At 54.3% G+C, this 27,663-nt stretch overlaps 8 protein-coding genes across 8 annotated transcripts; 4 read left to right on the top strand and 4 right to left on the bottom strand.

The window, feature by feature from the left end:
• Nucleotides 1-834: 834 nt before the first annotated feature.
• BZA05DRAFT_409381 (small GTPase superfamily) lies at nt 835-2,402 on the top strand. The gene is made up of 4 exons (XM_051484792.1): nt 835-1,195; nt 1,253-1,306; nt 1,369-1,792; nt 1,862-2,402. Exons 1-4 carry the CDS (start codon nt 1,166-1,168, stop codon nt 1,969-1,971), a joined length of 618 nt encoding a protein of 205 aa, XP_051336121.1. The 5' UTR covers nt 835-1,165; the 3' UTR covers nt 1,972-2,402.
• A 5,251-nt stretch (nt 2,403-7,653) lies between these two features.
• On the bottom strand, nt 7,654-8,709 carry BZA05DRAFT_157859 (uncharacterized protein). The gene has a single exon (XM_051479058.1). It carries the CDS (start codon nt 8,572-8,574, stop codon nt 7,678-7,680), a length of 897 nt encoding a protein of 298 aa, XP_051336120.1. The 5' UTR covers nt 8,575-8,709; the 3' UTR covers nt 7,654-7,677.
• A 540-nt stretch (nt 8,710-9,249) lies between these two features.
• Nucleotides 9,250-10,821, bottom strand: BZA05DRAFT_409374 (uncharacterized protein). The gene is made up of 3 exons (XM_051484791.1): nt 10,531-10,821; nt 9,722-10,480; nt 9,250-9,670 (listed from the first exon to the last, which is right to left on the bottom strand). Exons 1-3 carry the CDS (start codon nt 10,789-10,791, stop codon nt 9,617-9,619), a joined length of 1,074 nt encoding a protein of 357 aa, XP_051336119.1. The 5' UTR covers nt 10,792-10,821; the 3' UTR covers nt 9,250-9,616.
• Nucleotides 10,822-11,145: 324 nt separating this feature from the next.
• On the top strand, nt 11,146-11,564 carry BZA05DRAFT_421719 (putative outer membrane protein Tom13; the record flags this gene model as incomplete). Its single annotated transcript, XM_051485749.1, has 2 exons — nt 11,146-11,367; nt 11,430-11,564. 2 exons carry the CDS (start codon nt 11,146-11,148, stop codon nt 11,562-11,564), a joined length of 357 nt encoding a protein of 118 aa, XP_051336118.1.
• Nucleotides 11,565-13,413: 1,849 nt separating this feature from the next.
• BZA05DRAFT_448285 (uncharacterized protein) lies at nt 13,414-13,856 on the top strand (the record flags this gene model as incomplete). The annotated part of the gene is made up of 2 exons (XM_051487241.1): nt 13,414-13,640; nt 13,811-13,856. The coding sequence occupies 2 exons, from the start codon at nt 13,414-13,416 to the stop codon at nt 13,854-13,856; spliced, it is 273 nt and encodes a 90-aa protein (XP_051336117.1).
• A 3,664-nt stretch (nt 13,857-17,520) lies between these two features.
• On the bottom strand, nt 17,521-18,878 carry BZA05DRAFT_448284 (Peroxin 13, N-terminal region-domain-containing protein; the record flags this gene model as incomplete). The annotated part of the gene is made up of 2 exons (XM_051487240.1): nt 17,521-18,251; nt 18,371-18,878. 2 exons carry the CDS (start codon nt 18,876-18,878, stop codon nt 17,521-17,523), a joined length of 1,239 nt encoding a protein of 412 aa, XP_051336116.1.
• Nucleotides 18,879-20,909: 2,031 nt separating this feature from the next.
• Nucleotides 20,910-22,694, top strand: BZA05DRAFT_378565 (Nin one binding Zn-ribbon like-domain-containing protein). Its single transcript, XM_051481859.1, has one exon. The coding sequence runs from the start codon at nt 21,043-21,045 to the stop codon at nt 22,318-22,320; it is 1,278 nt and encodes a 425-aa protein (XP_051336115.1). The 5' UTR covers nt 20,910-21,042; the 3' UTR covers nt 22,321-22,694.
• Nucleotides 22,695-23,684: 990 nt separating this feature from the next.
• BZA05DRAFT_448282 (uncharacterized protein) lies at nt 23,685-24,456 on the bottom strand (the record flags this gene model as incomplete). Its single annotated transcript, XM_051487239.1, has 2 exons — nt 23,685-23,695; nt 23,751-24,456. The coding sequence occupies 2 exons, from the start codon at nt 24,454-24,456 to the stop codon at nt 23,685-23,687; spliced, it is 717 nt and encodes a 238-aa protein (XP_051336114.1).
• Nucleotides 24,457-27,663: the final 3,207 nt, after the last annotated feature.

Below are 27,663 nucleotides of genomic sequence, written 5' to 3'. Positions count from 1 at the left end.
GAAAGCACAAAATCTGATCCTATAGGTCTTCCAAGCTCACATCTTCCAAGCTCACATCTTCCAAGCTGACATCTTCCAAGCTTGCATCTTCCAAGCTTGCATCTTCCAAGCTTGCATCTTCCAAGCCTGCGTCAGTATAGATCACTCGGTGATCTTGCTTGCATCTAGAGGATTTCTGGATACACTGTGGATTCTTCCAGGTTTCAGCCATTCTTGGCTTCCATAGTAGACGGATTATAATGAGCGCTTCTTGGACTTATCCATTGACGTAGATTGGGAAATGGTGTTTAGATTTGCTTGCAACAGTATCACCAGTATGCTATCGTGCCCGCTTATACTCGCCTTGCGAAGAGACGTCTACCGAAACATGTGCAGGTACTTATCAAGCGCCGAGATGCCAAGATGTAGTGAGTTCCTTATCTGAGTGATGGCATGTGAATATCGGTTAATACTCATTTCCATGTTAACCGATCGGTCTTGGCTGATTCCCATCCAAAAGAATCAAGCAAACACTTGAGTTCATCGCGACAAATTAGACCGCCGTAGTTCAATAGTGCATGCAACTGGCTATCCCTTGGATGGACTACTTATACCGCACACTATACATAGAATACATAAATATTGAGCTTCTTCTGGCACTAATAAGATGGCCCTTGGTACAAGGCGAAGCGTCAAACCCCTGGTGGCGGAAGTCGGCTAGAGTAAATCCCGCCAAGAACTTGACCAAAGTGACTGAAATTCAGCCGCGCGACGGAGGGATGACGCAGCTGCACAGAAGATGCAAAGTCATGTCAGGGGGTCGAATGCGGCTCATGAAGCTCATGGCCGCCAGGATGCTTCCCAGCCACCACCTTCCTGGTCCACCTCCCCCATCTCTCTAGCCACCTACACAACTGCCTACACTGAACGCCTTCGTAACGACTCTCCGACCATTCAACTTCTATCGCTTTCCTCTTTACAGCTCCACCAAAGCCCTCGCCGCCCGTTTAAACTCACGCGACCTTCGTTGTTACGTGCGACGTTGTTACGTGCGACGTTGACGCATCTCGCTCCAGCAGCTCACGTCATTACCGTCTAGTCGACTTCGCGACCTCCGCTTCTTCCACCACCCCACGCACCGCGACCTCCACCACTACACGTCTACAAATCTACCAACACCAGCAAGATGTCTGCACGCAAGAAGGTTATGCTCAAGGTGCGCTTCTGGCTCGATCCACCTGTTATCTTCCGAGCGTCACGCTGACCAGAACAGGTCATCATCCTCGGCGACAGCGGCGTCGGAAAGACCTCTCTCATGAACCAATACGTACATAATCCCACTCCGTTATCCCTCCCGCCAGCTCCAGCAGCTCATACAGTCATGTTCAGGTCAACAAAAAGTTCAGTGCCAGCTACAAAGCCACGATCGGCGCCGACTTCCTGACAAAAGAAGTACTCGTCGACGACCGCCTAGTTACGATGCAGCTATGGGACACAGCGGGCCAGGAGCGCTTCCAATCCCTCGGAGTCGCCTTCTACCGTGGCGCCGACTGCTGCGTTCTCGTTTACGACGTCAACAACGCCAAGTCGTTCGAAACCCTGGATAGCTGGCGCGACGAGTTTCTTATCCAAGCATCGCCACGGGATCCAGACTCGTTTCCGTTCGTCGTGCTCGGAAACAAGATCGATGTCGACGAGAGGAAGAGGGCTATCTCACAAAAACGCGCTATGGCGTTTTGCCAGAGCAAAGGCGGCATCCCGTACTTTGAGACTAGTGCGAAAGAAGCCGTCAACGTTGAGCAGGCCTTTGAGGGTATGTCCTGCCACCTGCTGCGGTGGAGATGTTGGTACGGAACGTGATGCTGACGTATGCGTGGTACAGTGATTGCGAGAAATGCCCTGGCACAGGAGGAGAATGAGGAGTTCACTGGTGACTTCCAGGACCCAATCAACATCCACCTTGAGAACGAACACAGCGGCTGCGGTTGTTAGTATGGCGAGTTTGAGGGATGGTGATCGTTATGCATTGGTTCGGTTGGTTTCGTGGAGTGGAGTACGGCAATACTTACTTGTGGGCACACACTTTCATCTGTTCCCTCCCTTCCTACTACGATCCGCACTCATGATCCTCATTTCGTCATCTCCGTTATGTCTCTGTATGTCTGCTTGTTTTGCCGTTTACTGCTTTACTGGCGGTGTTCCTGGTGCTGTCTCATGCCTTCCCTTTACCGTCACGTTCCATTTACGTACGATTACAGTAGTTTCTGTTGTGTTTTCCTTTGCTGCCGATATACACCGAAGGCGCTCGGCGCGGGCCGAAGGAGAGTGGCGTGGTTGGGTGATCCCGTAGGAGGGGGTTGTGATGGAGGTGCAAAGTTGTACAATTACGCATTTGACCACCTACAATAGACATCGTGAACACATCGCTCAGCGTATAATGGCCTTCATAAAGTGGAGTTTGAGAAGAAGCAGGCCACCGTCGAGGACGTCAAGAGGTGCAGAGATATCTGGGAGCAGTAAGTCAGCGAGCAGGGCTCTCACCAGTCGGAGGAAGTTGAGCAACAGCAACGGTTGTAAAGGATGCCTCATTGGCCATTCGGTGATGAGGTATCCATAGTACACTCTGGGTCTGGTTTTCCCATCCAATCCAAAATCCAGAATCCAGATCGTAGCTACGTGAACTTATCTTATCATGACCAATGATGATTCAGCAGCTGGCATCCCCTCAGAAAACACACAAGCATGCTCATTTCAACTTATGTACTCTACCAGTGACTAACACCATCACCGCCATCACCGAGTAACGCACCCTTCCCAGCAACAAGTCCCGATGTCGGCTTCACCACAAGACATAGCGTTATCGCGGGGACGGTAGCGGCGCAGTCACGCGGGCCATTTGGATTCGGTGCGGCAACTGCCTACCTACATCAGTGGTGATGAATTCCTGTGGTGAGGTCGACATGGGCACTGGGGACTTATTGGGTGATAAGAGATTGTTGCTCGGCTAGGTGGTGAGGTGCGATTGAGGGAATGTGCTGCAGCGATGAAGCTCAGTTGGTGTACTAGCACCCACCTATCCTCGCCGCACCTATTCACGCCGCGCCTATTCTCGCCGTACCCATTCTCACTGTGCCATCTCCGCATCACAACGAACCCTCCCCCAGCGCCTATCGGCAGTTTTATCAATGAATGAACAAAAACAAAAAAGCGCCTATCGGCAGCGCCCAGTCTCCCCCCCCCCAGATCATCAATTATTAACGGGTTCTAGGCCCGTCTACCCGCCAACCCTGCTTCCCTTGCTAGACCCCGGACGACGCAATTGGGAGCTCTCCCGACAATGAGATCGCTACGGGGTTCTCGGACATGGAGAACAACCCTTTTGGATAGTCCTCTGAAGAGAACCTGGGTGCTGTCAATGGCTTATTTATTGTCGTATTGACGTCTTCTTACATACTACTCAATACGACTACCAGCCCCAAAAATTCGCCATCCGCCAACGGTGGATTCGACTCACACATCTCGCCCGTCCAATCCAACATGCCTACTCTCTACGCTACCCATGCTCGACTCGAAACCTCGCCTTTTAACCCGCTGACTGGCCGGACACCGGCCGTGCACTCAACCAAAACCGTCCCGGATCCGCTCTACTTAGGTGAACAAAGGGGACAAGAGAGATTGGTTTCACTCCGTTACATCGCCAATCCATACCGAATCTTTGTTCAATCTTTTGCTTCAGTCCGTCATGATACCACGGTACATATCAGACTCTTTGTTCGAGACCTGTGTTCCGTCTGGCGGGGGAGTGGCTTTATGTACTTTCATTGTTGAATCTAGTGATAGTGAATGACTGAAGTTGCCGAAACTAGGTGTGCGGCGGTGGAGGTCATTGTTTGCAGCAATTCAAGGGCAGAAGCGTTTTCTCATCCGCATCCTTTTGTTTACCTGTTCTAGCTCGGTCATTTGTGATCTAACTTGAACCTCTAGTATACCTACTCAATGGCTATCTCAGAGTCCAGATGACCTTTTGCCCTTTGTTTACCCATCGTGGAAGCTTAATACGCGGATACCAAGTACGGAGAGAAGGACATGGCGATCTCCTCGGCCGTATATATATGCCATCCGCATCACGACATTCCGGCAGTCCAGAGAACCAGACCTGTACTGCCCTACATCCCATAGAGGCGTTTACCAATACATCCACCATAGAAGGCTGCCTCAAGCCTAATACCTCTCGAACGACCTCCTGGGCACCTGTTTACGAAGGGCAAGTCAAGGCTCGAATCCACTCGCCACTTCCGTAATGCGAACAATCCCGCACTAACCTCTGGATCCTCCCGGCATACCGCCGCCCGATTCACGCCAGACGGCTTATCATGACTTCCAACACGTCTACCATAGCGCACCTCTATCCATGGTGGCACCTACAGCTTCCTTGACAAAGACGTGTCTTCCGCTTTATCAAGCGCCAGTGAAACAATATATCTGGCGGGAGGGTTGTGATGACCTGCACATCTCCACTGGTACACCATGGTAATATCCGCAACAACACATGGGGATGGAGGGTTGCGATGGGTGAGGAGTCTACTGGTGCCTTTTGCGAACGCATCTCTGCAACGACACGGTGGGGCGGTGAACGGCAATGATCAATACGCCCTATCCGCAACGACATGTTGGGCTGAAAAATTGCACCAAATACTCAAACATGTTATGCTGGAGGATTGCGATGGAACAGGAGCCCGCCGATGCAAATCTCGAACCATCCGCAACGAGTCCACGCATTCCCGGACAGGAATCTAACATCGTTTGTTATTCCGAGGGTATGCTCCGGAATCGGGGATGAAAAAGGGAATGCAAGCCAGCTGGAGACCCCGGTGGACAAAGGAGGGACCGTACCGCCAACTAGTAAACCGCACCGTCGAAACTGCGATACCCCCGGGCGGTGCAGGATTAGACAAGTAGATTTGTGTTGATACTTATCCACGACCCGGAAATCGCTACGGACTCCGGGTGAAGCATCTCTTTATCGATCATACACTATCACTACGGACCGCGGGACGAATCCGCTCTGTAAAGGTCGAATGCTATGATGATTAAACGAAAAAGAACAAAAACATATCCGCTCAGTGAAAGCTGGGTTGGACAGTGGTGTGGAAACGGAGGGGTGAACGGGGTGACATTGCCATGATCCAGATAAGTCGCATGCAATTACTGATCAAACCGGAAAAAAAAACAGGAAAGATATATTGCCTCTGGAATACATCAACTTGCCTCATCGTGCATCATGACGAAGACGACGGCGAGATTCTGGTAGTCTTCATGGAAGTTTGAGCAGTTTCCCCCGACATCATTTCGAGTTGGTGTTTGCAGAGAGTCAACGTCAATAGCTTCCGGCAAAAACCAATTCGAAATGATCTTTGGGGAAACCGTGCGAAACACCGGCTGAGCATCGACAGAGGTGGAAGATTACGGGAAACCGCAAGTGTAGATCATTGTTGTTCCTATGGCGCCCTATGCACTGGCGGGCCACAACCAGAACACCAACGTCGGCACCCGCCTGGGTGGGGAACTCTCAACAACCCAACGGACGATCACAGAGAAGGCACCAGCGAGGGTCAAAGACGGAAGAGGAGGCAGGAGAAAGAGTGAGAAGGAGGAAGAAGAGAGGAGGAGGAAGAGAGGAGGAGGGGAGCTCATTCGCCGGCGGCTTCTGTGGAGGCAATGAATACAATGAATACCCTTCAATCCAGAGCCATATTGTGTGATGCTGTATACTCGTTGGGATGGCAAGCGAAGCAGCGTTGACAGAATCAACATCGTGATGTTTGTTCGGTACATATAATCACAGAAAGAAAAGACCCTGAATATAACTCCAATCGTCGATAAATTTCGGCTTGTTTTTGGTACGTCATGGAACTTGCTTGAATTCCATGATTGCCCTAGGGTCTACCGAATTCGAAGGCGCTAGCGCATGTATGTCGTGCATACACAAAGCTCCATCTCCACAGCAGCGAAGGAGGACATCTCTTCCACAACATAACACTCCGCACTCCAGACTCCGCACTCAATTTCACCATTTCAAGCTTCAGCCCACAGTGGCTTTCGCACTCTCCAAAAAGTCGCTATTGCAGACAAATCCTTTACAGTCCTGAATAAAATGGCAATAAACCCCGCCAGCACATAGCGGCTGCCGCAGCAAAGCAGCTCCACCGGCGACAACGAATCTGCGATACCAACAACTGCAACAGAAACAACCATCGGCGGAAGCAACGTTGTCACCAACACCCGACTTTTCGGGCGGAAGCAACCCCGTCAGCAGCAATGCCCGCTGCTACTACCGCCGTCACACGATTTGTAGCAGCGACACTGGCTCGCAAATCAATTTGTACCCACCGCTGTTCCTTTCTCCATCCACAACACTATACTGACCCGGTGTTCATTCTGCAGGCGACTGCTTCTGGAACTGTCTGAACTGCCCGGGCAGCGACTGCTTTTGGAACTGTTTGAACTGCCTGGGCACTTCTCGGGCAACATTTGCCACCGCAGAAGTGCTGGCGAAGCTAGATGTGCTCTGCACACACCCGTGGAGGAACTCAGGGTTTGGTTGTGTTGCGTCTTGGTTATAGGCGTGAATTTGTTGGGGTGTTTCGGTAGTGGGGTGAACACGATTGGTGGGCCCTTCTTGGTGCCGACGAGCTACCTTCGCACCACGGAAGTACTAATTGAAGTGGAGGTTTCAACGAACGCAGTTGGTCAATATCAAAATATCAAGGAAATCAAATTTCCATAATCCAAGTACCAATACCAGTACCAGTACCAGTACCACCATGCATGATATCACTCCCTCTCCCCCGCTCCCCTTCCCCCTCCCCCGCCTGCCTAAACATCATAATACTTACACGTCTGGAAACACAAACCGGTAAAGCTCCCCGGTGCGAAGCAGGGCATCAACACCTTGCAGCCTCTACACCACAGACTGTTGGGGTGCGCGTCTTGCAGCTGGATGTTTTCTGTTCTGCACTGCGAACAGAGCCAGTGGTAGTGTGCTTTTGCTAGCGAGCGCGGCATTTCGATTGCAGTCGGATGTTAAAGTGTGAGTGAATTGGTTGTGATGAGTTTGTTGAGTGTGCTGAGTGAGTTCGATGTATCGTTGACGTTTGCGATGGTGATGCAAGTCATCCGGACTCGGGAGAGAGGAGGTGGTGGACAGCGCTATTTATCCGTGAGTGAGAATATTGAAGGGTTCATGACCGAGTCAGTTGAAGAAGGGTTCGCGAGCGAGTGAGTTAAAGAGATCAGGAGTGAGAGTTGAAAAGTTCATGATGGGAGATCTCGGGGCTCGACATGATTGCTTCCTCCTGGGGATTCCGCAGCACCACGACTTTCGGAATGGACTGGCCGTGATCGTAAACATCAGTATAAATCTCCATATTTGTATAACAGCACCTAGTAATCCAACTGAAATCAAAACACCGTACCAAACAGCCAGACCTATTGAATCGATTCGTGACCCAACCGGCCATTGCAATCGGCAATCCATAGCAACCCGATATCGAAAAAATCGAAACCCGCACTCCACAATGAGTGTTCGGAAGAAAAAACGCCTATCAAGTAGAAGCAGAAACGGAAAGCAAAATTCCAAGAAAAAATAGAAGAATGTAAGAGAACCGTGAGAAAAAGGAAAACGAAGAAGCCAAACGATCACTCGGTGATCTCCCTAATCCTTTCCCCGCCACCACCGCCATCACGCGGCAAGATCGACTTCTGCATCTCCCTCCGTTCCTCGGTCCCGTCGGAATACCGCTTCACCTCGATCTGTGTGGTTCGCGTCACTCCGTCGGATCCCGTGGCGGATCGGACCTCCGAGACCCTCTCGACCACGATCTTTCCTTCGCTCGCGCCACCACCACCGCCACCACCACCACCACCAGACGGCGGATACCGATACTGCTGGTCGAAGAACTTGTAGTAGTCGAGTTCGGTAGTAGTCGCCGACGACGAGCCGGCAGGAGCACTAGCAGAATACGATCTGTCTGCGAGAAACGGCCGGAACAGCTCCTTATGCAGCTCCTCGAATCCACGGAGCATACTCGCCGGCGACGGAACAAAGAAGCTCTCCGGCAGCATGGCCATCTCCCTCTTGGCCGAGTCACCACCCCCACCACCACCACCACCACTGTTACCGGCGGCGGCGGCGGAGGCACCTGTACTGGTAGCAGCACGCGAGATCGCTGGTCCTATGCCCATCCCCCCACTACCACTACCACTACCTCCCTTCCTCTCCTCGTCATCCCTCAGCTTCCGCACCTCATCGACGATGCTGTCGGAGCCGGAGCGCACGGTCTTAGGACGCGGCAGCATCTCGTCGCGCCCGTCAACAGCGGTCAGATCCGAGTCGTCGAGCCATCCCGAGTTCTGCGGCGGCGACAGAGAGCTCGGGAGGCCGATCAGCGAATGCAGCAGGGTTGAAATCTGGTAATCGCTGATGCGGCGGACGGTGTCAAAGAACGGTTCGCGCTTTGGGGGGACAGCAACGGCGACGGCGCCGACTGTGCCTGTGCCTGCAGAGTCTTTATCCTTGGTTTGGTCTGGCGCCATGGTGGGTGGGTGGGTTGTGGGCGTGAGGGCGTGCGTGCGTGCGGGCGTAAGTGGCTGTGCGCGTCCTGTGTTCTTTGCTGTCTGTTTTTGTTTGTCTTGTCTTGTCTCGTAGCTTGGGATTAGGTTACTTGGAGCACTTGGATGAGGGGGGGGGACTGTTTGTCTGGCTGGCTCTTGAAGGTTGTTGTGGTGGAGTTATTTGAGGAGGTGAGAGGAGTTGGGTGGAACTTGGGTGGTGGTGCGTGCAATGTTGAGGTATCGCTGCCGTCATGGGGCAGAAGTGTTGGGTACTGGGTACTGGGTACTGGGTCTGGGGCTTGTGTTGGGTGTGGCGTGAATCCGCCACTTCTGCGCCAAGTGGGGGTGGATCCGGGATCTGATGATTCTTGCCACCGGAGAATGACGATCCTCACCAGCCACGTGACGCAGACAGGGTAACAGGGGCGTTGGCAGTAGCTTAAAGCTTTCGGCAGACCAGCCAAAGACAGCTGGCAGAACTGCGGAGAATAGACCTTTGGTTTGTTCTTTCTACCTTTGTTCGGGTTCTCTTACTCTCCTAGGTGCAGTACCGATGAGACTAGGGACTAGTCAGGTGGGAACATACGAAACTCACATCGAGTCGGAAAGTGAGCGGGAACCGATTCCGTGACAGCCATGATCTGCTGATGTCGGATGCTATCATTCTATATATGATGATCAAACAAAGTAAGGTCTGTGCGAAGTTTGTGGATGTCTAGATGGGATGATAAAAGGATCCAAAACAGCCGAGCAGAAGTAATAGGACCACCGGAATTCCACTCATGGATACTGTGATTGGCTGTCTAGTTGAGAGCTATGCTACAGTCCTTCCAACAAAAGTGGTTGATGTGGTCTGGATACACTCCTGCCCACGCCCGCCTTCCTACACGGAAGGACTGGTCATCTCTGACTTTGGGTCCATGCTCTCAAGTTCTTCACCAGGCTGAACAAACGATGCGCACTGTAGCCATGCTCCCTTACTCTACCTCGCACGCGCACAAGCAATTTCCATTCCAACAGAAAACTACCACCACCGCAGCTTTGGCGCAAAGAACAATATGAACAGCGTCAGAAACACCTAGATGGGGCCCAATTAGCATCTCTCCATCACCCTCGCCGTCCTACTTACCAAAACCACGATCATCGCCATATAGATCAAGCTCCAGATGAAAGAGACATTATCATTCTTGCGCAGCGAGTCCATATTGCTCCCCGCGGTCGTCATCCCAGCAGCATTGCGGTCCAGTCCCTCCTTAGCAGCATCAAGATATCCCTTCTCGGTCTCCAAGTGCGCACCGAACGAGAGACTGCTCTCCTTCAGCAGCTTCGCCATCTGCAGTAGATCCTCGGTGATATTTTCTTGCTCGCTGCGCTGCATGTCCAGTAGCACTTCCGTCCCGGCCGCTTCTGATGCCTTCTCTACCTTCCCCCTGTGCTTTGCGCCTGTTGTCGTCGCTGACGCGCCAAAGAGCTCGTCTCGCTGCGTTGCGGCTGTAGTCTTCCGGTTGCGGAGCTCCGGTGTGGTGGAGGTTGGTTGCGGTTTCAACGTTGTTGTTCCCGTAGCTGTAGCTGGCATGGATGTAGGAGCAGCCGTAACCTCAGCCGCAGGCTGCGGCTTCGCCTTCGTCTTCTTGAGCGAAGCATAATCGTCATCGGAGAGGTCCTCTGTAGCATCTTCCACGGGCACCTCGACGCCCTCCTCCTCAGCATCCTCAGCATCCACCTCCTCCACCTCCGCCGCCGCCGTCTGTAACCGTTCATTCAGCCGTCGAATCGCCTGCTTCTGTGTTCCAAGCTCTACAAGGCTCTTTTGTCGCCGCGCGGCAAAGCTGATGGTGGCGCTGTCGGCCTCGAGCGTGTGTAGCAGCCGCCGCGCATATTCTAGGTTCTTTCGTACTGTCAGAACGGATTGGGAGGGGGGGTTGACGAGGAGCGTACGGCCGCAATCTTTGCGCGCTCGACGGCGCTGGGCGCACGAGGCGTGCTCCCGAGCTTCTGGTCCAGTCGCGTGAGTAGTCGGGAAAGGTTCTTTGCGACGACTGCGGGAGTCTCGAAGGACGTGTGGGGGGAGGTGCGCGCCATCTTGCCGTTTCTGTTGCTGCTGTGGGTGTAAGAGGGAACTGCTGTAGGTTGCGGAGGTTTGGTTGTAGCTATGGTGCTGTAGATGATAGCTGTTACCGCGAAGCCATGCTCCACCATGCCAGCACCCCTTGCAACCCTATCCCACGGTGCCGACAGTCTGTCCTTTCCCTGCTGCAACTCGGGGCTTTGTCGCCGTTCTATTGGCCGAGCTGAGGGCTGAGTCATCACGGATAAACAAGACTTTTCGGCGCCACAAGCATCCCAGCCACAACCGGTGGCTCAGCCATTGTTCATTGATCGAGAAGCGACCGAGCCACAGATCGAAGGAGGTGGGGTTGGGTTGGGCCAGGCTTGAATGGCGCCGCCGCGAATACGCAAGAGCCCAACTACGTCAATCCTCCCCCACCAGCACCTCCACCACCGAGTCACCGACTGCCACCACCACCCCGCAATAACAACACCACCACAGCGATGGCCTCCCCCTCCGCGATCTCACTGACTGACGAGAACGCGTCCGTCCCGGACGAGCGCCCGGCGTCGCCACTGATTCTCTACAAGCCACCGACTGCCGTCTCGCTCCTCCGCACGGCCGCCATAAACCTCGTGCTGCCGTTCATCAACGGGCTGATGTTGGGTTTCGGAGAGCTATTTGCACACGAGCTCGCGTTCAGATGGGGGTGGGGTACTACGAGGGTTTGTTCTCCGCACTGGTGGGGGAAGGGATTCGGGAGGGCTGATGTGGTGCGGTGGTGTAGATATTCCCGCTGCATAGGTTGGGCACCGGGAGTAGACCGGCGGGGCCGGGCGTCGAAATCAGGGATCGGAGCGTGAACAAGACGGAGGGGTTCTCGGGCGCAGGGGGGCTGGAGGATCTGGCGAGCCTTGAGTGATCGTGCAATGGCGGTATGCTGTTGCGTGGAAATACCAGGTGGAGATGGAACGATAGACGCGAAAATATTGCCACTTCTATACCAACTACTGCCATTGCTATTGCTACTGCTGTGGGACACAGAAATACACCCCAATTCTCCTCATTGACGACCACGGAGTTGTCCAGCGTTAAGAACCGTCCATACTCAACCCCTCCCCCCCCGCGCGCTCCGCAAGTAGACACTCCACTAAAGCCCCATCGGGCCATCACGCCTCCCCCGAGCCCTTCCACCTTCCACCGGCCTCGCTTGCCGGTCCCCCAATCCACTCGCCGGTCTCCCCCGTCGGTCACTGTACCCTGGTTATTCGCCGGTCTCGCCCAACCCGTTCGTCCCGTCACCCAGTGAGCCAATGCGAACCGTCCCCCGCCCAGCATCCATCCGAAGCCTCACCCCCCAAATCCCGAATTGCTACCAGGTAGTTATGTAACCAGCCTCACCACGTCTCACTTTCATCTCACCCTGCTATACTCAAAGACTAATCCCAAAACACCAATGCACCAAGCGGGTCGGTGCCTGACTAACTAACTACCTAGCACCCCTGCATGGGGTGTGGTGGGTGGTGGGTGGGAGGTTCGTGCACTCACGACGACGGCTTTGTGGCCGGCGGCGATTGGTTGGAACTTGGCCCCTTTCTCGGCCCACGCCCACGGGAGGCGGGAGGATGAAGGATGGAAACATAGACCGATGTGAGGACAATGGAAAGTTTCGGCGAGGAAGGGATGGAATCGAAGGGAAGGGGAGGGAAGGGGAGGGAAGGGGAGGGAAGGGCGGACTAGTCTCTCCGTTGAGAAACATATGATGTGGAAGGGCAACTATGTATGGCGGGAACGGCGCTGTACAAATAAACTCCCCTGACCTCTGTAGGTACCGGTACCGTGACGCCCCGGACCCTGTTTTGCGGGGGGTGGTCCTTGGATCTTTGGTTCCAGCTCGCTGACGGTGGTGGCGAGGAACACAGTTAACTAGTGGCATACATCTACCGGCCGGCTGTTTGAGGCGAGTGATGGCGGTGAAGACATGGACATCTACACAGAGTACCGGTACTGGCCGTCAGCGCCGGCAATGGTCGCGGGCAGGCGGGCAGTCCTCTCGGTAGCGTACATAAGCTCAGAGCTAGCCCGCCTCGCCCCACTACCGCGACCACCCCCACCGCGACGCCACCACCCGTCGGCCACCTCAAGACGTGGCTGGGAAACTCCATCCAGGATGGGATCGAGAAAACGGTAGCCGGTATGGAGTAATGCCATCTGTGCGTTACGCGTGGGGGAGGAGGGAGGCGGGGGAGGGACCGGGGAGAGAGGAGCTTTAAATCCAGACAGTACGCTCATGGTATCTATCTACGGTATTTATCTGAGGTTGTTTTTTTTCTTTCTCTTCTCTGCACGAACAAAGGACGCTTTACGAATCACGATACCCACACTCTTCACTGGCCGAACAGACAGATACACTGGCTGATACGAACGAACGAAAAAGCACGAATTACGACATAGATACCATCATCGAACCATAGATCAACACCCACACTGAACGAACGGACGAGCCCATTCTGCCCGCTGAGAGGAAGACGAACTGCCGATTGGATACCTACATAGCTATCACCAGCTCTACCACTCCCCGCCTGTTTGCCCGCCTCCACGTATTTCCTCACCCGCCGGCTCACCCAGCGCCGTTCACTCCCGTCCGCGTTCCCACCGCCGTTCACGCACCACCTCACAGCAAACCTCCCTCTGCGCTCCCTCCAGCCCACGCATCCAACCTCGCGCCTTCACCACCACCACCACCACCCCAACCCCACCAAACCGCAAAAATGCCCATGAAAGAGCCCTCGCAGTCGATGGCGACGGGGATCATCATCGGCATCACAGTCGCGGGCGTGTTCTTCCTTCTGATCGTCATCACGCTGCTGCACTGGTGCTCGCGAAGGATGCACCCCCGGAAGATCATCGGCGGCAGCGGCGAAGGCGAAGGAGGGCACTACGCCAGGGGCCATCGGAGCAGCGATGAGAGCACAAGGGTTAGCGAGATGAGTGAAGTGTAATTAGGCGGGGGACGGGGGGGAATGGGGGCGGAAGGGGTGTATATAGGAGGATGAGGATGCGGGAAGGGAAGGGAAGGGTTGGTTTCTGATTTTTATTTTTATTACATGGGCGGTGGCATGCGCAGGAGTTCTGTGCGTTTGTTTGTTTATTCATGATTCATGGCAGTGACGGTGACGGCGGTGGACAGGTGGACATGGTGGACATGGTGTAAACCATCATTGTGGGAGGACTCGCGGGTGGCTGATTGGATATTTGGAGATGCAGAGAGGCAGGCTGGATGGGCACATCGGATTGTGATTGCGGTCAGCATGTACCTAGACGGGGAATCTGAACTATTTACATTGCATTGCATTGCATACCGCGGTTCGAAACGGTTATCGTGAGGCGGGGTGGGAGGATTTCCGGTGAGCGAGTCCTGAGGAGAGCATGTCGTGCCGGTCACTGGTCTCCCGAGCTTGTACCCCGGAGAGTCAGCAAGCCAGCCTCTGTTCGCCTTTCACCCACCGACCAGCACCTCCGTCCAGCCCGGGCCCCGAAGAAACCGACTCCTCCACGCCCAAGTCGCCGACGACAGCGGAACCGACACGCGTAGCACCGCGACCTCCTCTGCCAGCTTCGCGACGTGCGCATACGTCCGCTCCCCAGTCTCGTTCGCGGCGGCGACGGCGAATTACCTGACCGAGAACGCGAGGAGCCAGCCGCACCACCGCCCGCGCCGCCTCGGGCCCACAGGCTGAACCGCGGTTTGGAATTTGGGGTAGGACATCGTGAGTGGGAGCGCGTCCGCGTGTATGAGCGTGTCGGAGGGAGCTGTGGAAAGCGCGCATTGAGGCTGTACTATTAGTTAACTCAGTCGTGCGAGCAGTGTCGCTGGATTCTGGAATGCTGTCAGGCTGCTTGATGCTGGATGCTGGATGCTGGATGCTGCGTTACCACTGGGAACTGGAAACCCTTGCCAAAATCAAAAGCCAATGGGTGCGTGATGTACACCCTTGAAGCACATATCCCCAAATCACCGGATAAACCGACGGGAGCATCTATGTAAGCTGTGCTTCTAGTGCCAGAGCTTCGGATCAGCGAATAGTAGAGTAGAGTAGCTGCACCCAGCCCGACCATGAACGGTGAACCCGACCACATCGTACATATCTACCTACCTTATATCTACCCCGTACATATCCCCCAGATGGTAACTTCGGCCTGTCTGGGCTCACCGGATCATGGCGACGCTCATCCATAAAGGGAGCTCTAAAGGCGAAATCCCGGTTAAGAAACCTCGGCATCACGACAAATCACCCGCCAGCTCAGCAGACCCATTGTCGTCCCCCAAAATGCTCAACCTGCCCTTGCTAGAATAGCTCCTAAGATGTCCCCGCATGTCGGTTATCCCGCCCTTCACCGCTTAACCCCCCGGATCGTGACTTTAGCGTGTCTAGGCTCTCTGTCTCCGCCACCAACTGACAAGAAAGACCTACACCGCGCCATCTTCTGAGGATGATTTCGAGCCCTAATATAGCCAATCTGCCATGAACAGGAGCTCTAGAGGACCAAAACCCGGCCGAAAAATAAACGGTCATTAAGTATCACTCATCCTTCAGCAGGTCCACATTTCGCCCCGCAGTCGTCTAGCCATGATCTCCACCTGTAGTTCCTGTTCTCGCTACATTAGCTCCCAAAGCGTCTCCGCATGTCGGCTATGACACCCTTTGCCGCTTATCTCCCGGATCGTGACTAAAGAGGAACTCTAAAGGACCAAACCCCGGCCAAAAAACATGCCATCACTAAATATCACTCATATCTCAGCAGATCCACATTTCGCCCCGTGGTTGTCTACCCATAATCTCCACCTGAACTTGCTACGTTAGCTCTTAATGTGTTATCATTAAAAGGATCTCTAAAAGCAAACCCCCGACCACAGAAAAATACCATCATGAAAGATCACTCATTCTCTATCCGATCCACATTTCGCCCCGTAGTCGTCCACTCATAATCTCAACCTGTCCTTGCTACATTAGCTCCCAAGGTGTCCCCGTATGTCACTCATAACACACATCTACAGCTCGATCGAGCTAACCGAAGCTTTTCGACTTTTTCACCAAATCCGACCTTACCGAGTGGATCGAGACAATTTTTTGCCAAAACTAATGCCTAAGCAGCACGGAAGCAGCTGGAAACCGATCGGGACGGAGGCGGAGGATAGACAGAGGCATATGCTGGCGAGCTGGGTGTTTGGGTTGAGATGGTGAATTTGTGATCTATACGGGGGTGCACACGAAAGTGGAGGGCACGGTAGCTGAATTGGAAGTTGAACGTGCAATGGCAGGGTCGGAAGTCAGGGCATGGCAGTTGAATGGGAACTGGAGGGCACGAAGCTGAATGGCAAGTTAAAGATGCAATGGCAGGGTCAGAAGTGGAGGCACGGCAGCTGAATGTAAAATTCCAGGCCCAACAGCTGAATAAGAAGTTGAAGGTGCGACAGCTGAATGCGAAGTTGAGAGCACGAAGTTGAATGGGAAGTGAAGACACGAAGCCGAATGAAAAGTTGAAGATGCAATGGTAGAATCGGACGTGGAGGGCACGAAGCTGAATGGGAAGCCGAAGCTGCTATATCAGAATCAGAAATGAAGGGCACGAAGTTGAATGGGAAATGGGGGACACGTCAGCCGAATGGTAACTGGAGAGCCCTCCAGCTGAATGTAAGAGAAAAGGTTCATCCCGTCCCATCCAATTTCCCAGCAATTCCACCCATGATCCATTTCGTTAGGTCCCTCCTCTAGGCACGAAAGATGTCCCAGCCAGAACCTCGGACATGGCGATGGTACACGCCCTATCGACAGACATGAGAGGGTCTCTGTCTCTGGTCTTGAACCCCGTCACGAGGAAAAACACGAAAATACGGACAGACTCGTCACCCCCATGATGCTTTACTACCTAGTACGCTCTGCGATTCATCCACCGGGATGATCATCATATGATTGCCCACCTTCTATCCCCTTCCCCCGCCCCCCGCCCCTGGAAAATCAGGACGAGGAATGGAGTAGGTACCAAGTAGCAATTAGAGTACAAGCAAGTACATACGGAAGAATCGAGTGCCAGAACATGGCCGAGAAATGTAGAGGTACCTAGTAGCAACAGCAAAAACAAAAACAATCCCTACGAGAAATATACACTCGCATGAAGCTGCAATATCAAAATCATCAATTCCAGGCTCTCCAGCTAAATGGGAACTTGCGGGCACGGCAGCTGATCAATCAACCAACCAACCACCTCCACAGCCCGACACAGCCGCAACTCCCAGCCCGCCCAGTCCAATCACTGGTCCACTGGTATCGTGATCCCAATCGTTAATGATTACTGGTGATGGATGCAAAGAGCACGTACTGAAATCGCAAGTCGAAAGTCTATCTATTTGGTAGGCAACGCTATTCTGGTGGCTCCGGCTGTTCCAAATTTCAATGCGAATTTCAACTTTCTGGGTACAGAGATAATCGATAAAAGCACCTGTATTGACCGCCGGCACCAATGACCATAGATAATCATCCCAAATTTTTCTCTACAAAACACAACACAACACGAATCCAATACCAGAGGAAATAAATAAGTAGTAGTTAACGGATGTACAATATCAGCTTGGAAGCGCAATACAGCACGGCAAAAGAAAAAGCAAAAGCAAATGGCTACAAGGAAAAAAACATGACACAGACAATCAAGAAATTAACGACAACCAAAGATATAGATAAGGAAAAACACGGCGCGCATAAGAGTGGACATGACGACGAAAAAGAACCCTCCCAAACTCCTCGCGCATGCACGCACGCACACACGAACGTCACTGAAACACACGATTCAACACAATTCAACCTCTCACTCACTCATCCTCACGAATTGAATCCGCTCTTCTGAAAACTTTCGATAGTGATATCCCCGGCCTTTCCGTCGACGGCGATTGTCGGCTTCATGATTGCACTCGTCATAGTGGCGGTCCGACTCGCGGGGGCCGTTGCTGCCGTCGCCGCCGCCACAGGACCATTATCGATCTGTTTCACTGCGGCGATGGGTTCCTTCTTGACGATGCCCTCGAGGTACGGGCTGGGCAGGTAACCGACGCGGGCGTCTCTGGCACGGCACCGCCACCACTGACTGGGATTGCCCATGGGATCGCTCTTGCTCAGCACGGCGACCAAGTCACCCTTCTTGACCTCGAGCTCGATGCCGTTGTTCTGCTCGGGGGTGAAGTCGTACATGACGCGGCAGAACTCCAGCTTGCTGGGGTCCATTCCGGCGGCCGCGGGGTTCTCGGCCATCCGTCGCTTGTCCTCCTCTTCCTGCTTGGCGGCGAGCGAGCGGATGAGCTTGCCCATCAGGTAGGGAAGTCCGAATACGGCGGCGACAAAGAAGAAGAATGGCTTCTTCGAGGGGCGCGGGGCCCCGGCGCGCCCTTCGAAGTGCGCAAAGTTTGCGGCTGTCAGGTCGCTGGCTGAGACGGGCAGGGGCTTGCCTGTGACCTTGGCAACGAGAGAGCGTGCCCATCGCAGCATCGTAAAGATGCCCAGAATCGACCCAAGCGTGTTCTTGAGGTTTCCGAACTGTTCGGCAACCCTGACCATAGCTATTGATTGGCACTTGGCGTTAGCTGCTGTCTCCCACATGACCCTGCCCGGCCATGCCCCGGCAGGTAGCGGCATCACACAGAACAAAACAAAGCGAGGTGTGTGTGGGTGTGCATACCGAAAAAGGACGAGTGTGTAGCCATGAACGTGCTCTCGAGCATCTGCGCGAACCCTCCGAACGCACTGACGATGCTCTCGATCATCTGGAACGTCGCGGCCGTAGAATTCTCAAAGTTCCGGCTGAGACTCATCGGATCGTTGGGGTCGCCCATGCCGCCTCCCATTCCGTAGCCGCCCATGCCCGCGCCCATGCCCGCGCCCATTCCGAATCCGCTGCCGCCGTACATCCCTCCGCCGAATCCACCGCCGAAGCGTGAGTACGGCGAGGAGTAAGCTCCCATTCCACCCATCCCTCCCATCGCGCCGACACCCCCATAGGACCCGTAGCCGCCGAGTCCGCCGTAGCCGGGTCGCTGGAGCGAAGAATAGGGGCTCGCGCCGGCTCCGAGCGCGTTGTTCGCGAGGGTGGCGGGTCGTTGCGGAAGGGCCGGCGGTCCACTCGTCGTCGCGGTCGACATGGCGGCGGCAGCTGTTGGTGCAGTGGCTCCGGGCGATGGTGTCGACATTGTCGGAATAATTAGGGCTGTGTTGGTTCGGGCTGGATTAGCTTTTGGGGAGCTCGGCTCGCTTCTTCGCGTTTAAAGAGAGAAAAAAGGAGAAGAAGCCGAGGAGAAGGATGGAAGTTTTGTGCGTACAGGCAGAGGCGGCACCGTTCAGTTCCCAAGGTTTAGGTGGAGAGGGTTGCGACATCAGGGATAGAAGCTGTGAGTGGTTGGGGTTTTTGGGGGGGCGGTGCGGAGCGGTTTGTTGATGGCGCGAGTGGCAGCAACTGACCGTCGTCACTAAGCTGGACAGGGAAATCCTGTCAGTAGCTCCTCTCGCTCGGCAGGTTTTCGAATTCCCGGGATTAATAATAATCTAGAGTATCGCCCCTTCTGTTGCCGTCTCTTTGAAGTGTGTTGGATTATCGTCCGCTTTCGTTCCACAGGCTCTCCTTTTTTCGCTGTCGGAACCGGTCCGTAATTGTTGCGGGCGTTCGTTTTTTTCTCCGGAGAAAAGTTTTGAAGGTCGAGAAGAGGGGAGGCGAGAGTGCCCTCGACATGATTTGCCGAGCCCGAGCACAGGGAGCAGGTTTTCTTCCGCGTGGAAGCAGCTGAAAGTGCGCTGCCCATAGTAGTTACCTCGGCAACATGTACGACCGAGGCGCATGGGCATGGTGGCAAACACAGCCACGAGGAACACTGCCACTCGTTCTCGAAGCTCGTCCCTCGACGCAGATCTCGAAAGAAGGGAGCCAGCGCCCCACGATGTGAACGATCATCCCGCTTTTCCTGGGTATGTAGCTTGCGATTGAATTAGCCCCAGATTCCAGTCCTGGGTTCACACGCAACCCCACCGCCACCCCATGGTAGCATTGTCATACCTCACAGATGCCCCGCAACCGTCAGGCGCAATCTGCATGAGTATGGGTCCCGGGCTATAGGAGGGTTCCCCGCGTCTGGAATCCGGTCGATGTGGGCGCTGGAGATTCCAGTGAGCCCTACTGTCCCCGGCCGACACCGAGGCATTAGAGTAATGTATCACACCGAGAAGCAATAGAGTTATGTGTCATACCAAGAACCGCGCATCACGGATTTAGGTTGGCATCACATGGAGTGGGCAACCTTCTGGACCACGAGGACACGAAGAAGAAGCTACATTCCATGCCCACCACTTGAGCAAAGCTTATATGCGAGCATACAGTCCACTGTACACGCAGTTGTTTGAATTGATCCGCATAGAGTGGGATGATGCCAACTTTACTGAAGAAGTGCTCTTTCAACAGAGGTCCCACAGCTTTGTCCGTTGACCTTCCAGTAGTCTTGCAGCGCGCGTAAGTTCTATGTACCTATTGTACCTGGAAGTGTGAGCGAACAGTCTCCACTTGGAATCTTCAATAATGCTCACATGCTGTTTGATAGGGTACTGCTACAAACAGGTGCGGCAGCGGATGCTCCAGCAGCGGGGAGGAGCTCAGGTGAATAAAACAGTCGAACGAGAAAGAGATGAATGGGAATGTTTCCCAACGGCTGAGAGGGAGAATAGCAGTAAGAGTAGAGGGGTGGGTAGTGAGGTGGAGTGTGGTTGATGGGTGTTGGGCGATGGAGGTTTGATATTCAAAGGATCGCATTCAGCTTGATGCTGGAATCATTAGAACTCATTCGGGTAGGCTGCTTTTGTCTGGCTTGGATTGTCAGCCGGGCTTGGAATCACGATCCAGACTTGGAATTTCCAGCCAGGCCAAAAGCCGGCTTACAAAGGAAATATCACTAGGAGAAGACAAATTCCGCTCCTTGCCCCGCCTCGCCTCTGCCTCTTCATCAGGAAGTGCTATGAAGGAGGGCGTGGGGAGGAGCAGCGGGAGTGACCTCCACTTGACGCCCCTCCATCCCGGTACTTTAATACACGACCCGAGTGATATATTGCGCAAGCGGTAGTTATCGGTGAACGAGTGCGAGCCTGGGCCCTGTATGTAGCTACATGACAGTCTTTATCACGTGTCTATGGGCTCGCTAGAAATTCTGGAACCACGCTTAAAAGTTTAGATAGCCCCACTGCAGTACCCCACCAACCCACCAACCCACCAACCCACTCGGCGCACCGAGCGAACCTCTGCAACCTCTGCAACCTCTGCACCCGCGAACCCACTCACACAAAAACGACATTTACACTGTTCCCGCCAACTACACGATGACGAGTCTCGCCACGCCCACCCCAGGGCCCATTCCCACGGCGAAAGCAGTGAACACACTGATCATCGACACGGGTCCGATCCTGACCGCGTCCTCAGCGCCGAGCTACTACCTTTCTTCCGCCGACCGCATTCTAACCACTCCGGCTGTGCTCGAGGAGATCCGCGACAAGTCCGCGCGCGCCCGCTTCGACACGCTATGGAAGCCCTTTGTTGCCGTACGCTCGCCGCGCGCGGAGAGTCTCAAGTTCGTGGCGGATTTTGCAAAGAAGACGGGCGACTTTGCCACCTTGAGTAAGACCGATATGGGACTCATCGCCCTGGCGTATGAGGTCGAGCTCGAGGTCGCAGGTGGTGATTGGAGGATCAGGAATGCGCCGAGTAAGGAGCTGAATGGGCCGTTGCCGGAGGGGTGGGGGTGGGAGGGGAAGATTGTTGGGAAGGATGGGGAGGTTGAGGGGGAGAGCAAGGAGGTGGCGAAGGGGGAGGAGCTGAAGGAGGGCGAGGCGAAGGAGGCGGAGACTATTGAGGCGGCGGCCGAGGATGTCGAGAAGTTGGAGGAGCAACTGGTGGAAGACCTGGTGGTGGACGAACTGCACCAGCCCGAGAGCATGCAAGAAGTCGAAGCCTCTGACTCGGAAGACTCGGACGACTCTGACGGCTGGATCACACCGTCGAACCTTCACCGGCACGTGAACCCCATACCAGCCGCGCAATCCGCCGGCGACGAAAAACTCACCGTGGCACTAGCGACCACCGATTTCGCCATGCAGAACGTTTTACTGCAGATGAACCTGCACCTGCTGTCGCCCACGTCGCTGATGCGCATCAAGAACGTGCGCTCCACCGTCCTGCGCTGCCACGGCTGCTTCTTCGTCATCCGCAACCCCACCGGCGTCACCCACTTCTGCCCGCGGTGCGGTGCTGGAGACACCCTGCGCCGCGTAGGATGCTCCACCGACGCCGATGGCGTCTTCAAACTCCACCTGAAGAGGAACTTCCAGCACAACGTCCGCGGAAACGTCTTCGCCATCCCGAAACCTGTCGCTGGAACGGCTTCTATGAAGGGCGTGCCCGATGCGCCCGTGCTAAGGGAGGACCAGAAGGAGTACCAGCGCGCCGTCAAGTGGGAGGGCTACAGGAAGGAGAAGGATCTGCTGGATCCTGATTATTTGCCGGCGATTCTCACGGGGAATAGGAGGAGAGGAAGCGCCATTAGGGTCGGTGCGGGACGGGGGAAAAATCCGAATGAGGTCAGGAGGACGAGGAAGAAGTAGATCTGGGCTTGGAAATAGAGATAATCAACGGATCATTTGCGATGCTTTGCATTCGTGTTTTTCGGGAATTGGAAAAGTTGGGTTTTGTTCTATATACGGGAATAAAAGGATCACCTTGTGCTTGCAGTTTTCTCCATGAACGAGGAACAAGCCGAGACAGCCAGCATCAAGGCAAGCGCTGATGGAGCGTAAGGGGGCCGTTGCGACGATTGAGGGTCTCTCGGGACGGCTCTCTCGGAGCCGGACTCATGGCGCGAGCTCATCAGGATGCTATGTAACGTGTATGCTACTCTCGTCGATGTGGTTTATGTACATCATTTGTCTTTCGGTGCGCAGGCGGAAGTTCGACTCCTGTTCGCAGCCTCCCCATCCCCCATCGAAGTGGCATCTCCAGCTTCCCCTCGCACTGGCATTTTTACCCCCCCTTCACCCCCTTCACATGGAATGATGAAACCTACACATCCCCACATTCCACATTCCCACATGCACACAGACCACATCGCGGGGAAAGCTGTACATACTACATACATACCATAGCGGTGAATCCTTCCGCTCGTGCCCGTAACCTGGCAGAGTTAGACGCGGTGAATAGGCACGATCTGTGAAAAACCATGGACCATGGTGGGTATTTCATGTTGGAACTTTGCCCCATAGGCTGTATCCCGCTGAATCGCGATGCAGTGGCATTGCTTCCTTTTGTTCGTGCGCTCGACACCGCTGGATTGGACGCCACGACGCCACGTAGTGAGCTGGCGGGCGTGGGTCCTGGGGAATCCCGAGGTGGTGGGGTCCGAGATGGTATTCTGAAAACGGATCCGGGCATGGTCCATAAGATGTCGTATGTGCTATGGATATCTAGGTAGTTTATTTTGTTTCCTGTTGATCAGGACAAGAAAAGAAAAGAAAACAGATCAAATGAACAAAACAGATCAAATGAACAAAACAGATCAAATGAACAAAACAGATCAAATGAACAAATCAAGCCTTCTCCCCGAAGAGGTACTGAAATCCACGGTCCACCTCCGTGATTAGTGATGCCATCTTCCCCTCGGACAGAACCGTAGCCATTGACTGCAATTGCAATCGAACAAACAAACAAATCAGCGCGCAAAGACCCGAATCAAACCGAAAAACACATCCCTATGCGTCCCAAAGAAGACCTGTCTTCGATCAGCATTGGAAGCCATGGATTATGGATGATGGATGAGAACTGGAGTACTCCCAATGACCCGAACCAAAAACGTATTCCTATGCCGCGTAAAGAAGATCTGACTCTGGTCAGCATTGGAGACCATTGGTGAACAACCAAATGGACAGCTCACGATGACCTGAACCGAAAAAAAACATTGGTATCTCCATGCTACCTAGAGAAGACCTGACTTTGATCAGCACTGGAAAGAAACCGATTGATGAACAACTGGCCAGCGTACCTTTGGGCATCGGACCCTTGGCCTTATCTTCTTCTTCATCTTCACACTTCTTGACCACGTCCTTGCAGCTCTTCAGGGTAGCCTGCATCCTATTATAGATAGTATCATCATTGAGCCTATCCTGGACCTGGGACCCCCAGTCCGCCAGGTCCCTCGCATTCGCCTTAACATCATGGAACCTCCTGCTGGCGGCAAAATACGCCGTGGAGTCCTGCGTGTAGGCCGCCCTGAGCATGGCAAACACCTGATTACGCGCGTCACACGCCTCTGTATACGCCGAATTCTTGAAATTCGCCAAATCGCTCTTGACGCGGATATCCTCGTCGCGGACCTTGAGCTCCGCCTCCAGCTCGACGATGTACTCGAGCCGCTGCGCCCGCGCGTCTAGAAGCTCACCCATCGTCCAGCTGTGCGCGAGAAAGCTCGCCATCCGTCGGTGGTGCTCGCGCGACTCGATCGTCGTGAGCGACCGCAAAGGCCGCGGGATCATTGCGGGCTTGGGCTTGGGTTTCGGAGCGCGGGACCGGAGCGGCCGAGAGAAATTGGCGGGCTCGGACATCGGCGCGCGGGGCCGAAGAGGCCGGGAGACGTTGGCGGGCGCGGGTATCGTCATCGCGCGTGACCTAAGCGGCCTGGGGACTGTGGCGGGCGCAGGCGTCGTCGCGGCGGACCGAAGCGGCCTCGGGACTATGCCGTGCACAGGCATGGTGTGGTGCTGGTGTAGACTCAGGGCCTCGGGGAAGAATCAAGATTCGAATCCGGGGGGAGGATGCGAGTGATAGCGGGGGATTCTGGAGGAGTTCAGGGGATGGGGGCGAGTGATTGCGGGGAATTCTGGGCGATTAGCGGCAGCCCGTTCGATTGTGGGGATTTCGGGCGATTAGCGGCGGCGCGGTTCGATTGTGGGGATTCTGGGCGATTAGCGGGGGCCCGTTGGATTGTGGGGGTTCTGGTGGGTGGGTGGATTCGCGGCGTTGATGGGAGGGATGCTGCGTTGGGTTCGGAGGGTGGGTTGGTTGAATTGAGTTAGTTAAGAGGGAGGGATTCCGTGCGACTGGGAGGAGCTTGGAATGGAAGATTCTGGAATTCGCTGCGAGAGTTGCATTGAATTCGTTGGTTGGGACTTGGGAGGGTTGCTTGAATCCGGCCGGAGGTGGCATGGAATGCGCACGATCAGCAAGGAACTCGTGATGTTACACCGGCGCGTTTGATCGGCACGATTCAGGGCGGTGGTCAGCGGCAGGTGACGTTGAATCTGATTAGTCATGCTTCAGCCAGGGATGAGCTAAGCAGTCCAGAGGGATCATGTGATATGCGTGCGGCAGAAGAATCGAGATGATATGGGGCGGAAGAATCGAGACGATATGGGGCAGAAGAGTCCAGATGAGGTGAGGCAGAAGAGTCCGGATGATGTGCGTGGGACTGAAGAGTCCAGACGTGAGCACTGAAAGGTCAAGACGGTGTGGGGTAGAAGAGTCAAGATGAAGTACGCGGGGCTAAAGAGTCAAGAGGATGTGGTCAAGATGTAACTACGCGAGACACACGGTGGAGACCTTCCTTGAGTCCTTGACGCTACTACTATAACTATAGCCAGCTACTATATATACCCCACAACCACCAAGTGTGCATCAGGAACAACGCCTGGTCTATTTCCCTGCCGAGCACCGCGCAAAACGCCTGTTGCGTATATTTTCCCGGCATGAAGCCGGCCGCGCACAACCGCTGACTCAGCCGGCACATCCATTCAAAGAAAGCGGTCTCCCCGCGTCGCCGCGATCGCACTCTCAGCATGCTCTTTAGCAGCAACCGGCGTAGAACGGCTAGTGAAACTAGGTCGTAGATTTCTCGGATCGTCCGTGATGTGCCCCGGAGGTCTAGGTACTCGTGGATTTCTGGAAGGGCATCGATGATCTCGAGAGTAAGGGTCTGGGCAGAAGAGTCAAGACGACGTGAGGCGGGAGAGTCAAGATGAAGTGAGGAAGACGAGTCAGGATTAACAGCCAAGATGTACGCGAGGCACACGAGGGAGACTTTCCATGAGTCCTTGACACTACTAGCTACCCTATATACCCCGCGATCGCCAATCATGCATCACTATGACCTCCTCATACCTCCCCCGCAACCGCAGCCACAGCGCCTGATCGATCTCCCTACCCAGCACCGCGCAAAACCTCCGCTGCGTATCATTGCCCAACATGAAGCCGGCCGCGCACAACCGCAGGGACAGCCGGGACAGCCATCCCATGAAAGAGGTCTCCCGGCGTTGCCGCGATCGAGCTCTCACTCTCAACACACTCTTCAGCAGCAACCGACGTAGAGCGGCGAGTGAGACTAGGTCGCAGATTGCCCGGATCGTCCGTGATGTGCCCCGTAAGTCTAGGTACTCGTGGATTCCTGGAAGGGCATCGATGATGTCGAGCGTGATCTCGGGAGGCACTAGGAAGCTGCATCTAGGTTCCATAGTTTAGTGAGCGGTGGTAGCCGGGATTTCGATGGCGAGGAGAGGAAGCATTTGTAGTGCGAGGGGCAGCGTTCGTGTCGACTACCGGTATGCTGAAGCATCTTGCAGGCTCCTCGTGGCATAATTTGAAGCTCTGGAGAGCATCAAGAGATTAACCGCCTTTAAACTTGTACTGCACCCATAGATCTGCTATCGCTCTTTCCGTGACCAAAGTATGTCATCTCGCCCTGTCTCTCTCTGGCTGCCCTGGCTGATTTCCTTGCACTATTCCTTGGGCCAGCCTTTGCAGTGGCGGTAGCGCAACTCGGTCTTCGACGTATATAGGTAGGTGCTTCCTCCGGAAGACCGAGTATATCTTTCTCATTCAGCGGATTGTCACCGCCGGCGGCGCTAGTCGTAGGCACCGTGGTGGAGGCAGCCCGTCTAGAGGCGAAGGCTGCGAGCCTCGATCTTTCTCTGGGTCGTCCTCCTGATCTTCTTCGGATCCTTTGTCCGGTTGGCCTCCTGGACTTTCCCCGAGTCCTTTCGCCTGGTCCTTCTCCGGTTCTGCCTCCTAGAATTTCTCTGGCCTCCTGGTCCTTCTCCGGGTCGGCCTCCGGCTAGGACTCCTGGTCTTCCTCCGGCTCGGACTCCTGGTCTTCCTCCGAGTCTTTTCTCCGGGTCCTTTCTTCGGCTCAGCCTCTTGGTTCTTCTCCGAGTCGAACTCCTTATCTTCCTTCTGTCTCAGTCTCCAGCTCGACTCCTGCCTGAGTCTCCATTTTGTCTTCTTCCCGAGTCTCCATCTCTTTACGGTCGTGTCGACTGTGCTGAAGCATCTTGCTGGCTCCTCGTGGTGTCGGTGTGGGTCACTCATGGGGATTGTCAAGTTGAAGTGTAATACAATCATCATCAATCTATTGTACACGTAAACTTTTCCGCCATCACAACCATCGCACTACTGTACAGACCGCCATCTCTCTATCCCTCACTGCTCTCTCCCTCTCACGGTTATCAATGGTATCAAAGCATGCAGAAAGGAAACGCATCGAGCTACAGAATAACAGACGCAACGGAACAACAGAACCATCTCGGAAGAGACCGACAACAGAAGCAGAACAACAAAACTAGCTGGGAAGAGAAGCAGCAATAGAAGAATAAAAGCATCGACAAAATAGAAGCATCAGAACAACAGAACCAGCTCGGAAGAAATGAACGACAGAAAAGACACAACAGAGACTGAACAACAGAAAAGAGATGGAACAATAAGGACGCAACAAGACGAAACCACAAGATGGAACCACAAGACGGAACCACAAGACGGAACAATAAGACGGAATAACAAGACGGAAAGACAGAACAATTTCAACGCAAACGAAGCCTGGACATGGCAGGCTAGCATCATACGGAGACACCTTCCGTTAGTACATGGAATCACGGTGCCGGAGCGAAGCCCCTCATTAGAGCCTCCCGTCG

The sequence above is a fragment of the Tricharina praecox genome (assembly GCF_024521635.1).
Source record: "Tricharina praecox strain CBS 144465 chromosome Unknown BZA05scaffold_29, whole genome shotgun sequence".
Lineage (NCBI taxonomy): Eukaryota > Fungi > Ascomycota > Pezizomycetes > Pezizales > Pyronemataceae > Tricharina > Tricharina praecox.
The sequence above is the reverse complement of the archived record's forward strand: the minus strand, read 5'-3'. Positions and strand labels throughout refer to the sequence as shown.

Excerpts from the sequence above, each read along its gene's own strand:
- BZA05DRAFT_409381 (XM_051484792.1), top strand. The coding sequence starts at position 1,166 with ATGTCTGCACGCAAGAAGGTTATGCTCAAG. Across the intron at positions 1,196-1,252 it reads GCAAGAAGGTTATGCTCAAG|GTCATCATCCTCGGCGACAG; the intron begins GTGCGCTTCTGG and ends TGACCAGAACAG. Across the intron at positions 1,793-1,861 it reads CGTTGAGCAGGCCTTTGAGG|TGATTGCGAGAAATGCCCTG; the intron begins GTATGTCCTGCC and ends TGCGTGGTACAG.
- BZA05DRAFT_157859 (XM_051479058.1), bottom strand. The coding sequence starts at position 8,574 with ATGGCGCCAGACCAAACCAAGGATAAAGACTCTGCAGGCACAGGCACA.
- BZA05DRAFT_409374 (XM_051484791.1), bottom strand. The coding sequence starts at position 10,791 with ATGGTGGAGCATGGCTTCGCGGTAACAGCTATCATCTACAGCACCATA. Across the intron at positions 10,481-10,530 it reads AGCGCGCAAAGATTGCGGCC|AACCTAGAATATGCGCGGCG; the intron begins GTACGCTCCTCG and ends ACAGTACGAAAG. Across the intron at positions 9,671-9,721 it reads TGGCGATGATCGTGGTTTTG|GTGTTTCTGACGCTGTTCAT; the intron begins GTAAGTAGGACG and ends GGCCCCATCTAG.
- BZA05DRAFT_378565 (XM_051481859.1), top strand. The coding sequence starts at position 21,043 with ATGACGAGTCTCGCCACGCCCACCCCAGGGCCCATTCCCACGGCGAAA.